The sequence below is a fragment of the Etheostoma spectabile genome, chromosome 2, assembly GCF_008692095.1.
Source record: "Etheostoma spectabile isolate EspeVRDwgs_2016 chromosome 2, UIUC_Espe_1.0, whole genome shotgun sequence".
Lineage (NCBI taxonomy): Eukaryota > Metazoa > Chordata > Actinopteri > Perciformes > Percidae > Etheostoma > Etheostoma spectabile.
Window position 1 is genome coordinate 22,453,100 of NC_045734.1, and position 16,404 is coordinate 22,469,503.

At 40.0% G+C, this 16,404-nt stretch overlaps 2 protein-coding genes across 2 annotated transcripts in view; both read right to left on the reverse strand.

Moving 5' to 3' along the window:
• The window catches only part of gnav1 (guanine nucleotide binding protein (G protein) alpha v1), a 27,615-nt gene extending 26,549 nt beyond the window's left edge, over positions 1–1,066 (reverse strand). The window contains exons 1-2 of the mRNA XM_032524920.1: positions 493–1,066; positions 35–126 (exon numbers count right to left, since the gene is read on the reverse strand). Coding sequence (XP_032380811.1) covers positions 35–126; positions 493–619 — 219 coding nt within the window. The 5' untranslated portion in view covers positions 620–1,066. The remainder of the gene's footprint in view (positions 1–34; positions 127–492) is intronic.
• A 1,842-nt stretch (positions 1,067–2,908) lies between these two features.
• Positions 2,909–16,404, reverse strand: part of LOC116694951 (ethanolamine-phosphate cytidylyltransferase) — a 17,791-nt gene continuing 4,295 nt past the window's right edge. The window contains exons 2-12 of the mRNA XM_032524906.1: positions 14,235–14,323; positions 9,116–9,277; positions 8,810–8,961; positions 8,556–8,597; positions 8,282–8,420; positions 8,084–8,166; positions 7,138–7,215; positions 6,553–6,618; positions 5,273–5,338; positions 3,909–3,997; positions 2,909–3,767 (exon numbers count right to left, since the gene is read on the reverse strand). Coding sequence (XP_032380797.1) covers positions 3,650–3,767; positions 3,909–3,997; positions 5,273–5,338; positions 6,553–6,618; positions 7,138–7,215; positions 8,084–8,166; positions 8,282–8,420; positions 8,556–8,597; positions 8,810–8,961; positions 9,116–9,277; positions 14,235–14,323 — 1,084 coding nt within the window. The 3' untranslated portion in view covers positions 2,909–3,649. The remainder of the gene's footprint in view (positions 3,768–3,908; positions 3,998–5,272; positions 5,339–6,552; positions 6,619–7,137; positions 7,216–8,083; positions 8,167–8,281; positions 8,421–8,555; positions 8,598–8,809; positions 8,962–9,115; positions 9,278–14,234; positions 14,324–16,404) is intronic.

Below are 16,404 nucleotides of genomic sequence, written 5' to 3' on the forward strand. Positions count from 1 at the left end.
TGTGTGTGTGTGTGTGTTTGTGTGTGTTTCCAACCTTGAAGCTGGTGAGCTCTTGCTTGGTGAATCCATTACTGTGGATGATCTTCATCTGTTTGACCAAAGTGCTTTTACCACTCTCTGCTGCACCTGTAGGAGGTTGTTAAACGTGGTTAAACTGAGTCTGAAATGTTGAGTAGTAGAGGTAAAATCCTAACAAACTGTATTATATCTAGCTATCTATTCTTATGGTCAGGTTTTATCATTGAATCGGCAACGCTTTAAATTAAACAGGGACTCTTTGTGAACGTTGATGGTAAACTCTTCCAGCCTGGGACGTGGCTTTACAAAGCAAAATGCATTGTTTTGTTGTGTCAATCAGTTTCAGGTAGGCTACATTCGTAGGTTATTAGCACTTTGTTATAGGCTGCTGTTTGTTTAGGCTACATGGGCACAGATATCTATATCAGGTGAGTAAGGTGATTTCTTATCAGGATGGTCAGTCATCAGTCTCACCTAGTAGGAGAATTTTAACCACATTCATCTCCCGCTTGGCGTACTCGTACAGGTCTCTGTCTATCTTGGCACTGTGTATCCTCGCCTTCTTCTCCTCTGTGACTTCGGTACCGAGGCACAGTCCCATCCTGAGCACTCATCTCCTCGCCCGACCCGGGGCTGAGAGGAAAGACAAAAACAGGGAGTCCAGTTTGGGAATCAGCCCGAGTTGGTTTCTACGCGCTGCATGCTCCGAGCTCTCCTCCTACTCCGTAAACTGTATGGTTACTCTTAACTCTAAAGAAAAGAAGAAAAAAAAAGTTCAGGCCATCTCCGAAACATCCATCAAACTCTCAGGAGTAGTGGCTCAGACCGTCCGGACAAATCAGATTTCACGCGTCGCTCCAAGTGTTTTTGCTTCCTTGTCAGTGTCACATTTTATTGGGTGGTAACGTTTTGGCGACTGTCCTTAGTCTTGAAAACACCAAACTGTTTTGTCACTGTGCGCCGCTGCGGTTCAAAATCTGCCCTACCGCCTTGGCAAAGACCCCAGATATCCTAAAAAATGCCTCCTCCCACTGCAGCCTGCTGCACATATGGAATAGTTTGGGACTTCCCTGGGAAGTGACGTGCCGGGGGACGAAACTGCTGAATGCGCAATCTCACCTGTGCATGCTAAGAACACTAAAAACTTCCATGTTGGATGGAAAGGGGTGCAAAGTAACTGAGTACATTTACTCAGTTAGGCTTTTTTCATTATAAAAAGCCGCCCTCTATTGAACCCTTATCTTATTACTGGGACTCCTTCCAATTTTGGAGCCACTTCCTTTAAGTAATACTCAACAAACTATTTAAATTTCATTTTGGTGGCTTAAAGGCCAAACCCCAAGAAAGACAAAAACAAAACACTTTTAGCTATTTCCACCTATTTCAGTGGTTGGCATATGGCTCTCCTCTGGGCCCTTGAGAGGCCCCTGTGTAAAATAAATGTTTATTTAGCTATTCCATTCATAAAAAAAAACAGCTTAGACCAAATGAATGTGGAGAGTGAGAGCTTGATGTCTGCTATGTCCCTCAGCTGAGTGATACAGTCCTTCCTACAGAAGCTCCTCCGGGAGTTTAGGCTGGAGGATTAAAGGCTCTTTGTGTTTGTAATGAGGTGACGGTTTGCAGTTTTTTGTTAAAATCCGAGAGCGGCGTGAATGGGACGGGACTGGTTGGATTTAGCAGTTTCTGAGCGACCGTGGCCTCATTTCACAGACTCAGTGAGCTGTGACTATTTGCTGATCCAACAAAGATTTCATCCGGCTGCACACATCACGCTACTGCTGTAAACGAACATCAGATGAAACTTTGCCACATTACTAATTTATTTATTAACAGTGAAATTTACACATTGCCATATAGTGATTGAAAGGTTGTGAAAATTCCTACCATCAAATATTTAGAAACTTGTTTATTTCTCTGCCTGCCACCATCCTACCTTCTACCCCACAGGCACACTTTAAAAACACACACTGTCTTGCCCAATCAACAAATCACCTCAGAGTAAAATGCCCCCTAGTACAACAAGAAAAGCAACAGATTATAACATTGAACAATCTAAAAGTGTTTCCAGAAGCAGTTTGAAGGACTGGGTACCAAATGTTTAAGTTCTTGGATTCTTTTAAAGAAGGAGAATAGAGGACACTAAAAAACACATTTCTTGAACGTAGACTGGGGAGAGAAGGAGAACTTTAGCAACACAGTTTGGACTTTCTAATACAATTCACAGCCCTTACATAAGTTATAGCCTATTTATATTACAGTCTATTGTTATAGTTCTAGGAATGAGGCACAAAATTATGGTCATTCACAGCACACACGCTTACTCACAAACCTCACTCTTTCACTGTCTCTCTTTCTTGTGCACACACACACACACACGCGTTTACTTAGGTCACTTTTTGGGACATTACATTATAGACATACATTCATTTTCTGGAGACTTACCCTAACCACTACTTGCCTTACTTTAACCTAACCCTAGTCTGATTTACCAGATGTACATTGCTGGGATAAAGCCTGATATCTGGCTTATGATGCCCCTCCCCTTTTGCTACCTCCGCTATATTTTTTTTTCAAGGGCACCGTCGCTGCATCCAAGATTTTGCGCCGCCCAAGACGGTAGTGATTGGTTTTATGAAAAAGCAACAAACCAGAGAATTATTTTTACCCCCTATCCTAGAACAGATAAGTGGTTTAGCCAGACCATACTCCAGCGCTGACACAGCGCAGTGGAGATAGGTCTGCGAGAGTAACCTAAAACTAACCTTAGCCACTGACCCATAAAGGGTCGTCCCAAATTAACTGGTCTTTAGTCTGAAATGTGTCCTTGAAGGTAGCCTAAGACACACACACACACACACACACACACACACACACACACACACACACACACACACACACACACACACACACACACACACACACACACACACATGCATCCACGGCAAAATCAGGTAGTTAAAATCCAGTTCAAATTAAAAGACTAATCCACAGATCATTAAACGCAGTAATAATAATTTTCATGATGGACAAAAACATAGTGCCTTCTAGAAATTAAAATACATTGATGTTTTCTCAATGTATTCAAAAACAGACCACATTCAACATTCAACTGAAGACGCTTCTAAAAATGATCATTAAATATGCTAAAATGGTTTAAACTAAAAACGTAACTGACAATGTCATTAACATTTTAAGTTATGGCTTATTACAAACTTAAAACACCATCTCTACACCTATACAGGAGCATGCAGTCTGTGATTTCATGGACAAAAAAAACAAACAATACAGGACAGAAGACGACATTAAAAAGTTCTCTGTGGAGGAAGAGATGCTGAGAGGAATTTAGCGAGTGAAATTGTAGTATGAGTTTGGTATTCTTTGTGTTCTTGTCCAGGCAAATCTTTTCTAATCACATTAGGCTGGAGCATAGATGAAGGCTAAAAGAAGCTAACCCAGCAGCATGCAAGATATACTGCATCACCAAATATTTAAAGCAGGATTCCGCATCCAATGGACTGTCCAGTTTAGGACAACATGGACTGTCGGTCTGGGTCAGTTAAGTCCATCCTTTTAAAGCGGAGAGTACCAGGATGAGTTAATAAGACACAGGACCAGGCCCGAGGTTTCTCTAGAGAGCTTCCTGGTCTGCACCTTCTTTCTGCTCCTGCTGCTCTTTCCTCTTCATCGCCTCAATCACTGCCATCTCCTTGGCCTCCTTCTTCTGGTTCCTGGCTTCAAACTGCAGCCTGGGAACACGCAAGGTGACGTAAATAAACTTGAGATCAAAACATACAAATGTCAAAGACTCAAAATGATCTATACAGAGAGAAATTAAATGTAGATGAAAATGATAAGGAAGTGCCAGTTAAGAACGAGGAGTTGCTGACCTGTTTTCAATGATTCTCTGGACAATGTCATCGGTGGTGAGACTGTTCCCACTATCGACCGTCCTGAATACCCCCCTCTTCTTTGGCTCCTAAGGGCAGAACACAAAATGGTTACATCAAACCAACAAACGCAAGGCCAAAGTTCCCCTGTTATCCCCTGTGAATGAGGAGGTCCACCCTATTTAGAGCAATATTAAAAAGTCAGAACAGAATATTAACACACACTCTTGTGAATGTTTGAGATATAATGGTCAACACACAGACATGTAACACTAGAGTGCCCCCCGGAGGCCAATCAGGACAGTTTCGTAATACCTGAATGGAGCAATAACGCACATCAATCCTATCATTTTGACAGATTTGAACCAATAATGTAGGCTCTTCTGATTAGTGACTAGTTTTTGATGACATCTAGATTTCTATCAAGTTTGAATGCACAAATTAAGGCCGGCTACACTGGATGTGTCAGCTGTATGGTGCGTCTGTTTATTTCAGCTTCCATGTAACAGGTTAGTGCTAACACACTGCCTGGGTGACACGCATGTCTCACAGGCGACTCGAGCTGCGCCGAAAAAGCGTGCATGCTAGAAACTGAACCAGCGGCTATTTTTCACGTGAAACGTGGGCGTGTTAGAAGCGTTTCCAGGCAAAATAGAATAGGAAAAGATGTTTTTATGTCATTTTGACACAAATACATATTAATAAATAACATGTTGATGTTTGAAAGTCTCTAGGTTTTAACATCAATGCAGATATAAAGATATATTTAAAAAAAAAGTCCTGTAACCTATTTTGCCGTCAATACTGCCGACTATGTCTTGCTTTAATCAAAACAGTAGCCCATGTATTTATGTTTAACGACTTTCTCCCAATATGTCGAACAAGGGTGATCCAAATCTGTCGGCGCTATGTCCCGAGATAGCCCTCCCTGTACGTCACCTAGCGTCAGAAACGTTTTGGGTGTGTAGGACAAGTACTATATGTATAACAAAGTTTCCCAGTATAAGAAGATAACAGACAAGCTGAAGGCATCCCAGAGTGAACAGAGTGGCAGAGTTGAGCGCCCAGAGCAGAGACCATAAGGAATATTGGGGGGCCATTTTGTATGCTTATCATCAAGAACACTTGCATCAGTTACTTTGGGTATTTTTAGGGTTTTATATGATAGGATAGGTCAGACATGAAAAGGGGAGGGAGAGAGGGGGAATGACATGCAACAAAGGGCTGCAGGTCAGAACCAGACCCACAGGCCGCTGTGTCGAGGACTGAGCCTCTGCACGTGGTCATGCACTCTGCCAATTGAGCTACCCAGGCGCCCAGGGGTTACTGCACTCTGATCAGAGACAAGAGGACCCTGTACTCACAGCGTAGGGGTCTGACATATCCTTGTCTGGAAACACCTCTGTCTTGCCATGACACACCAGGTCCACCTGCACAGTTATACAAACACATCTGGTTAGACCACCCATCAAGTGTAAAGATACAAATGACTTTCTTCCAGTATTTTATCTTCATGACGTTCACTGAGAAGAAACAGTGTCTGTCACTGAATAGCCCGATGCTGGCAGATGCTCTGCTCTGTTCTGGCTTTCTCAAAGTGTTCCTTATTACTTTGCATGTAAACTTGTGTCTACTCTTAGTCTCAGTTGTGTCAAGGTAAACCTGTTATTCATTTTTATTTAGCTGTTAAGCTTTTCAAACATATGGGTCATGTAAAGAAAAAGAATGTGATAACGATTTGTTAACTTCCTACAGGGTATGAGAGATTCAAATTCTGTTCAAATGGACGCTTTTTCTTTAAATATTTCAACTATCCACTAGAGGGTGCCCTATGGTTCAGTATTGGTTCTTTTAGCCAATTTACAATGTAGAGACATTACCTGGGGGGGGGGGGAGACAAATGCAGCAATCATACAGTGATCTGTTGTTCTGGCCTACAAAGTCAAAGGCTTTAAGTAATCTTTAATCTGTATTTAATGTAATTCTGTCAAAACTTTGTGAGCTGAAACTAGTTTTCAAACTAAAGTAAGATAAGATAAGATAAGATAAGAAAAATCTTTATTTGTCCCACAGTGTAGAAATTGTGGTTTGCAACAGCAAAGACAAGAGTGTCAAAGTGTCAAACAAGTTTACTTCCCATTTGTAGACAGCCAATGCTGGTACAGTATTATATTTTTGAAGATGCACTAATGCCTCCACCAGTTAGCTGCATATGTTGGACTTTGCTTAGAATCGTTGCCTAAAATAACTAATAATTTAACTGTAGTGTAATGTACACATCATTGACTTATATTTGAGAAAATATGTTGGCTGCACTTTTTCTTGATTAATAATGCTCTCTTAGAAGCCTGAATCATATCTTTTCTCATATATACATACACCGTCTATGTAAAAGTACAGCCTTTACGAAAAAATGAGCTCTCATGTGGGAAATTCTAAAACTACAGACACTTGCCACCTTAAATGAACAAAAAGTTACAAACAGTTTAAAGACTAAAATGGGAAACATTGCAAATGTTTCAATAATTAGTTATAGTTTGTGTAAAATAATGAAGCTGCTTTCTTTTCAAAATGAAAGTGGTTAAAAAAAAGGTCTATATAAAAAATACATAATCAGACGAAAAGTCCTTCAAAGGCAACTCACCTTAAAATGATCCAGCAGGTCTTTGCCCACTGCATAGGGAGCACCAATCACCACCTCCGACACATACTATAGAGAGACGGTCAAGAAAATAACAAAAGAGAGGTACATAGTCCTAAGTTAATTTTAAGTACTGATTAAACCTTTCATGCCAATGCCTCACATCAGTTGTTCAGTGCATTTTTGTTACATGTCAAAATTGAATTGGCACGCATCTTTTGAACACAACAGAGGTCGATGGTGCGTTTACTGTCCACTGCTTCAATTCTGGCAAATTGAGTACCGTCATAATCAGGCATTGAGTAAAACTGATGGTGAAGCACAGCAATTTAGTGGTTTTAGGATTATGTAATATGTTTGTTTGTGTAATGTTCTCATGAGTTGGTTTAACTGCAACACAAACGCACACAGTGCAGATGGGGGCACTGGGACTCATTGTTCTGGACTAGATAGCTGACCAGCAGGAAGGGAGGGAACAGAGCCAAGATCACCATGCAGCACTAGAAGTATTTAGACTATAAATACATCGCACTGTGCTGAACATTTAGATTCGTAGATGTGTGTGTGTGTATGTGTGTGTGTGCTCACCCGACAGGCCAGGACACTCAGTGTCCTCTCATGGATGTTCATGATTGGATAGTTCTTCCCCTTGTACCGATTCACTTCCTAAAGAGAATAAGAAGAGATCATTTATTACTTTTACATTTGACTTTTTAGATATTTAGCCATCTCAAAACCAAAAGGACATGACTTGCGTTAAATGCACAATATGTAATTTTCTGCCGGTAGGGGTCTCTCACTCAGAACAATAACAAAAGACCTGGAACCCGAACCTCCTCTTCTCCAAAACAAATGGACTAGGCGGTTACAACAGGTTAAAAACATAGAATAAAGCGGTTTCACGTCAAAAATCACGGTTTCTCCCATGCTTTTCAGTACGGCGGCAAAGGGGCTGGAGTCACACTCTGTTTCTCTGATACCTTTAGATCCAGACGCCGATGACTAAAATCCTTCATCCGGTTAAACTATATAGTTAAAAACTGTATCAAGACCTAAAAAGTATATTGTAAAACTGTGGCTTAAAACTGGATAAAAGTAAATTTATCACAGCAACAGACAACAACAATGCTGACACGTGCAAAGGGCACTGACAGGCAATGACAACAAAATGGCACAGACAGGTGTCCTTACTTAAGAGAAATCTGTGACCCATCACAATGTGTTACTATAGAGCCGGTCCACCTGCCGTAAATCAATTTGTGACTTTTCGGGCAAAGGCATTAATAAAAACTATATAACAATAGTTTTTTTTTTTTTAAACTGTTAGTCTTGTTTGCTGTTACAGGTAATTTATGATCATTAGACGCAAAATTACACTGTTTCATAAACATTAAAAAGTCACCTATAGTAACTTGAACTTGTTTTAAATGTTTCTATTGAAAACTGCTGACACAGCAGGGAGGGGTTAATTACTTATGTCTTGTGAACGCATTGCTGGGATGTGTGTGCGAGTACATGTCTACATAAGGCGTACCTGGTCAAAGTGCAGACCAACGATAACGTAGGGCCTCTCTGCCTGCTTATAGACCATCTCTAAGAAGTCAACATGGCCAATGTCTGCAAGGAATTTGTGGTCAAGGCAACAACAACAACAACAACAACATACACCAGAGAAATGATTACTAACAGTGTTCAAAACTCAATTGTGGTTATTTCTTTACAATAAGGATACGGAAGAGGTCAAACGCCCCGGCCACATAGATGATGGTGTCTCCGGGCTGAGGTTCCTTTCCTGATGCAAACTGAATAATCTTCTGGGAAGTCTGAAGAAATTGTGACACTCCTGTCCATGGACTGTGGCCTTTAGGGCCCTGGAACACAATACAAGACAAGTGTTTCACTGGGAAAATGTAATACACGCTAAGTGGTGTCTCTGGGAAAGAAGTTCTACTGCTAACAGATTTACACAACAAGGTTTTACTAAAAATAAAACCCATGCTACTCACTTTTCCAAAGTTGTCTGTATGCTGCTGATAATCTGGGTTATCCTGCAGAAATAAAACAAACAAACCATTGCTCATTCACTAAATAATGGGTACACCCACAAACAGACACTAAAGAGAGATTTTTAGTTGTGCGTTGGGGGGGGACAGTGTAGCTAATAACTCACAACTCACCAACTCACACAGCCACCATATCAGTGGGTGAAATCCCACGCTAAACATTACCTATAAAACCTAGTATAAACATAGCTTCTCACCATGTTGCTGTGATGGGCTTTGGTCATGAGAAGCATTCGTCCCACCAGGTCAGTGGTGGAGACGCCCTGTGTGCGTTTACATTCCCGGTAACGGCCTTCCCGCTTCACCTCTTCATATGTATCCTTGCCGTCTACCGTCAGCGTGATGTCATCTGGTAAACATAAACAAACACATATGTTCATCATTGAATCTGGAGGCTTGTTCACATCATGTGCATCACTTATTAAGTCTCTTCAAATAAAATGATAACAAATCTCTGTGTGTTAAGGACAAGAAATTCAAAGAGCAGCCCTCAACTGACTCACCTCCGTGCACACAAAAGTCACAGTTGTACTTGTCCAGAGTCTCCAGGGTGGTGACGTAAGGTGCTCCTTCAACCATCTCATCCACCCACTTGATGGCCCGTACCATCTTGTAGCGTTCTTCCTGAGTGAAGACCGGAGGACCTTTGTGCTTGGAAATCTCAGCTTTGAAAAAAGGATGGAAGGTAATTTTCTGTTAATTATTGGCACATCACTTACATCAGTATTGACTCTAAATTTCTGCTTTGCTACAATTCAGATGCTTTTCTTTCTGCTTAGAATTTATTTTTGCCACTTTTCCAACTTCAATAGATAGATAGATAAACACACAGATATTTATTGATCCCAAAAAAAGGGAAATAATAGTGTTACATCAGCAAAATATCAGTCACACAGCACATAACAAATATAAATGAAATAATAGGATACAATATAAACATAAAATATACATGAAATAATAATAGGATAAAATACAAGAACAAATATTTAAAATATATAGAAGTTGTGAATACAAAATATGCAACTGCTTAACTAGTAATGATAAATATGTAGATAAACCTATTGTGAAAGTTGCACTTAGTGTAGTATTGTGATCAAATCTACGCACTTCTAACACATTTAAGGAGGTTTCCTATAACTAAATCATTGGGAGGATAACAGGGTTGTTGTAATCTACTTTGAACTGCCTTCTCCGACACACAACATTAACAAGACCCAAACAGTAACTTTGTGGACTACTGAAAGCCGGACTCAAGTCAAGACTTTTTGCGCTACGGAAGTCTTCAGAACTACACAACACTTCCAATGTCGTCTGCCAGTGAGTTAGTTCATCAGAATTCAACTCGACACCATAACATTCGAAACCCCTGAAGACATGTGCTGTGAATGGGATTTCTGCGTGCTGGGATAATCTGGGAGTTTAACCTAAAGATAAGTGCAAGACTGTACTCCCACAGAGTGCAACATTGATTAATTTAACACTTCAACCATGTGTCACGTTGTGTAGATTAACATATAATGCTTGTTATAACCTTGTTCCTGACTTTTAGCAAATATCTGACAAGTTTTGTAAAATAACAAACGGCAGGAAGGACTGCCAGGACAGGGATCATCTGGTCATGCTAAAGTTTTTTTATTTAACCTTTATTTATTCAGGCAATGTTCACTGAGAGGCAGCCTTTCTTTTGCAGCAATGCCCTGATCACTTTCACACAGTTGCAAACATTTATACCTGGAAGCTGATCTGATCTGAACTTACAAGACACATAAATACAGTTCTACACACACTCTAACTGGAACGCAACCGTAACAGTACGAGGACAAATAAAACCAGTACAAGGTGCATGAATGGCAGCGTCAAAGTAACCGACATAGGGTAGGAAAAGTGCATATCAGCCTACAAAGTTGACACAATATAATCAACAACGGATCAACAGACTATTAGACTACTAGAATATAAAACCTAAAAAAAGCTGACAAAAAGTCAATGAATAGCAGCTTGGCATGATTTTTGTTTCCTTCAAGATGTTTTAAAACAAGGTTTATTAAGTTCCCAGTGAAATCTGAAATCATGAAGAGGTTTAGGATAGTAGTATGACTAATGACTGCTTCCAACTCTTTGGTACCCTCTGTAGGTTAAATAACAGCTGGAGGATATGGTGAAAGATGGGGGCTAATTGTTCTGCACAGGAGGAAAGCAGTTGACTATTTATACAATCAGGACCTTGCCTTTTCCTAGCTAGAGTGTTTAAAAGATTTGGCCACAGAGAGAACATCAAAGGGAATAGATCCCAAACTGGACAGTGTATTTTTCAAATTTACAATTTTGCTATTAAAATCAAGACTATCAAACCTGAGATAAAACTTATTAAACTCTTGTGCCATTTGATAGTCAGGATTAAAACCATCAGGAGAAACCTTATTTTTGCCTTTGCTTTCTGAACCTACAAAAGTTTAACCATTCCAGGCAGACCCCTGTCTATTATTAGCAAGTTCTCTTTCCAGCTTCTCCTTGTAATTCGGTTTCACACAGCCTAGTGCAATCCTGATCTCTTTTTAAGCCTGTTCAACTTGGGCCGGTTGCCCTCTTCCATTCTTTTTCAATTTAACCGGGTTTTCATGGATTTTGACACCCAACGCTTGCTGTTAGGCAATACTTTCACAGTCTTTTTTGGAATCCCACATTCTTGACCAAAGGTCACATAGATGCTGATAACATCAGTCAGACTGGGACTGAATGCTCCTTTGACAGAACCATAACAGATGTCAAGAATCTTGTTATGTCTGGTTGAGGAGTTGACGTATTGGTAGAAATTCGTATGAGGTTTTTTCAATGAACTCATAACACCTAGCACAAACATTGGCGCATGTGGAGATATGGATTGAAGCCTCTGGGTTACTTTAAGTACAGACTCTAAGGCTTCCTCCTCGTTAGCTCTCCGGTGAATGTACACAACGGGGACAAATATCTGGGGGTAATTCCTGGGTGAGGTAGTGAGGTTGTGTAGACACAGACAGTAGCTCAACCTGTTTATTTTTTATTTGTATTTATTTATTTATTTATTTTAGTAATTCAGGACAATGCACACTGATGAACAAGCACAGCAGTACACGTAAATGTGCCAGATTGTAGCCCAAGGGCTAATTTCCATCTGCAGTCCAATAGGCAGGTTAGAGTTACAGTAAAAAAGACATAGGATAGTAACATTTAGTGTATAAAACAAGAAGAAACAAAAAGAAAAAGAAAAAAACAAGAACAGGACAATTCATTAGTAGAAGTTAAAATGTTAATACAAGTTAGTAGTGGTTACACGTTTAGTGAGCTCTAAGCCACAGGTTTACCTAGCTCTTAAATGAGGCCAAAGTGGGACGCTTCCTTTTAGTTGGGGGAAGTGTGTTCCATAATGCACTACCTTTAATAGAGAGTGCATTATGACTGAAGGAGGTTTTTCTGAAAGTAACCTCTCAGTCCCCGTTTACAACAGCTCTTGTGATCCGAGTGTGTCTATATTCAATAAACTCCAGCAGTGGAGGTGACGCCAGGCCATGAAGTACTTTCTAAATTAAGCACAATGAGGAAAATTTACAATAATTATCAAAACTCAATAAGTTATATTTCTCTAAGATATTGCAATGATGATAAGAGAGAGGTTTTGCATGCAGTCTTAAGAGCCTTCTTTTACAGAAGCTCAACTGCTTTTAAGTAGTAGTACCCGACATAGACCAGCTAGTGATGCAATAGTTCAATGTGAAAGTATCATTGAATGCAGAAACATCAGAGCAGCTGAATCTGATAGAGATCCTCTGATTTGTTTAAAATTATGAAGATTGAATTTGATTCTTTTGGATATAATTTTAACAGGGTTTTTAAAAGAGAGTCTAGAGTCTATAATCACACCTAAATATTTACATTCATTAACAACTTCCAACTCTTCTGTGCCCAACATCACCCCCAATTGAGCCAGCATAGAGAAGATTAATTAAATTGAACCAAAGTTCCCATAGACAGTGTTGTCTTTGACACCTCTAGCTGTTTTAACTTCTGTCAAAACACAGAAAACACCAAATGATGCATTCAAGAAGCCTGACAAGCCAGACCCACATCAAGATGATGGGTCTGGGAACCACTGGCAGGGCTTAATCTAAGGGGTGGGATTAACGGTTGTCTTTCAAACTCTCTGCACGCACTAGGATGGCACTACAAGCAACCAGTATCTGGTCGTCAAAACTCAAACACCTTTTTTAAGAATGACTTCAGTGCTTAACTCCAAGTCTTCCAGAGTCGTGGCCAAAGCTGATTCGAAAAGCCGTTGTCTGCTAGCAGCAGCCATCTTCTTTGTTTCCAAGTAGCAGTTAATTCACGTATAACCGTCGCAACTCTGCCATCATTATGTTAAGCCCGCCCACCAGTTCCATACACAATGTGATAGGCCAGACCAGAATTTGTTCTTTCCAGCTCGCAGGCCAACAGAGAGTTGCTAGACTGACCCTAGATGCACATAGCATTTGCTGCTGCTAGGGTGCATCTAGATTTCTAGGCTAGCATTCAAGAGTAATTGTAACTTATACAATGTCACAGAATTATACTCAGCAACAGTTTTTTTTCTACCACAGCATCATTGTTTCATTAATTACATGCCAGTTTGCAACACAGTAATACGGTAGAGACATGATTTATTGATATATTTCAATATTGTTTCAGCTTACTACAATGGGCTACATTGAAAAGTGGCTCATGCTAATACTTGGCGGGTAAAACGTACAGTAACGTTATAAGGTTATAACGCAATGTAAATCTTTCTGCGGCGAGGAGTAACATAACAACAAACCCCTTTACCCCTATAGTATAATATTGTGGTTCTAGCGGCTGGCTACTGTTAGCTTGCTTGCTTGCTATCCGGTCAGCTACCACCACAAATACAATCTTTGTATGTATGGGGGAAAAACTGCAGCTCTTTAATTAGAATAACGTGACATGAATGAATGTTACTAAACGTTTACATGAATAGAACTTTATTACATTAACTTGTCTGTGAACAGATACATTTTCATCGGCAATGGTGGTTAACAATGAAGACAACAACTCCCATGATCGATTGATGACACAACTTCACGACATCATCAAAAAATCTGTGTTTACATCCATGGTTTTGATTAAGAGACCCCTAGTTTAATTGGACAAATTAATGAAAAATTAAGTGTAAAAGCAAAGTAAACAGATCCTCAAGACTGCAGCCATATAAACACGTGTTGCTGGCATCCATGTCTGTTTAATAAAGTTCACCTTAGAAAAGTAAACATTTACATCTGACTTCTGTTCAGCCACTTAAAAGTAACCACCCATCTCACACTGTCTGAGAAGCTTACAAGTAATACTGGAAAATAATGTTGTGATACTAACCAAGGTTAGCTCAGTCTGCACTAACAAAGGGAAATTGTCTTTGTGCCCTTATACCACAAACTTGTCTGGATTTTGATTTGATTAGAAATAAACAATAACTGGACTTGATTGTAGAGAACCAGATTAGTCAGTCAGAACTGAGTATTCAATCAGTGTAAAAACTGTTGATCTCAAAAAGGTTTGACAAATACATCAATATCAGAAGGCCTGTATGTGTCTTACCATCTGTGTGCACTCCAACTATGAGGTAATCTCCCATGGCTTTGGCCTGCCGCAGCTGGTTAGAGTGACCGTAGTGAACCATGTCATAACTGTGGAGACAGAGAGAAGAGAGGACAATGTCATCATCAGCATGGAAAACAATGTAGATATTGTAAGTGCTTGAACAAAAAAGGACAAAACAGACATTGAATAAACAGATACACACAAAACAATAAGGGGTGTGGCCTTAACAATTAGCACCCCACAGCTATAGCTTTTCTCAAAGAATCACTGTCTTTCAAAGCCACCTTTACAGGATACCTTTGACTTGCCAACACTTCTTGTTTTGTTGTTTAACATTAGCTTATCTCTTTTTATGGTGACCTTGCAGATACGAGCAGTGTGTGGGCTTGTGTGTGTTTGTGTGTGTGTGTGTGTGTGTGTGTGTGTGGCCATCAAACAGGTTATAGCCCCAAAGACAGACCTTTTAAACATGGTGAGTGAAAAAAAAAATAGTTACTGTGTGAAAGGTCAGATACACTGTGTGTACAATGTGTCAATGTTTGTTTGTTTGCTGCCATTGAGCAGATTCTACCATTCATATTTTGTACTAGCTTGCTTTTAATGAGGAAGCTATAAAAGTTCACCTCCATTATTGCAACATTTTCAAAGTCTTAGCTAATTTTGACCAAAAGAAAAACTAAAGAATAATAATTTTTGTATACTAGGATGTTGCTTGCTTTTGTTCAGCACCCTGCAGCTTCACACTTCTAGTTTCCAAAAAAAGTAAGTTTCAAAATATTCAAATCTTAAGACCATCCAGTTCAACCACAGACTGAGCAGCTTCACAAAATCAGCTTGTGGTTATGAGCCCAGGGTATACAAAAAAGTGTAATGAATAATAAACAATGTATTAGCAAGGGGTTCATATTAACCTCATTCACTCACTCATATTACTTTCCCTGTCCCCATTTTCCCAGTTGATCCAGGGATTCAAACCAGTCCCTTTTTATTTACACTTCCATTTCTCTGACCTTTAGAGCTTTCTGTTAACACTTCTGTATCTGTAGGTCATTTCCATCAGATTGTTCCGCTTTATTAAAAGACCTCATCTGTGACTGCACTTCCAGTGGGTTAGACCTCTCCTCTATGATGACATTACGACAAGCTGTGAGTCAGAATTCCCTTAACAATGATCCGTCATACCCCATTTACACGGACAAGGTTATTTTGAAAAACTGAGACATTTACACACAAACTAAAATTTGCCTCTGAAAGCGGGTCTTTCTAAAACCTCCAGCCAGAGAGGAAATTTTGGAAAACTTTGTTTGCACATTTGCATGTAAACTGAGACAACCAGAGGTTTAGTCAGCCAAGGAAGTAAGGAAGAGAAGAGAGAGGAAGTGATTTGTTGCTGTTGTTGCTACTTTCGGGATTCTGATTGGCTAACGTGGGCTTGAGCTTCTTGTTACACTGCCACCTACAGGTTTGGCGTGCTCTTGACGGCATTGACGGCATATAGGGTATACACGGGTACGTGTGAACGAACACTTTTCTTAAAAATAACAGCTGTGCACAATGTTATTTTTGAAAATGGAGAGGTTGAAATGTCCGTTTATAAAAATAGCTGGCCCCGTGAAGCCTCAGAGAAGTAGCAGCATGCTGCTGGTGGTCTTGCCGTGGGATTAATTGTACTAATAAAACGGTAGAAACAACGTGGCCACGCCACTGTAAAAACTCCCCGAACGTCATTTATCAGAGTCTGGTTGTTGTCACCCCTCTCCGTGGCAGTCTCCTCCACTCCATATTTTAATAACAGAGCTAGCTAGCTAACCGCTTATCAGCACTAATCGATGCTAACCAAACCTTCAGTTGTGCGTGCCTGTATAAACTGCATTTATGGACTCAAGCACGAATAAAATCCTAAATTTTATTAGAATGGCTATTAAAGTTTTTAAACTACAATTCAGAGTTGTTGAATGACAGCAATCTGCTGGGACGAGATGAGTGCAACAGGTCATGTGTCTAAAGTACAGAACATCGTGTTTAGGACCCCCAAAATACGGTTAAATACACTCATTTTGTGATCAAATGTTTTTTTATTTTCATTCCACACAAACCACAGGCAAAAAACTGGAACATAAAACGTGTCCCAGGGCCCACACATACAGAGAGGAAAGGCGGGGGGGGG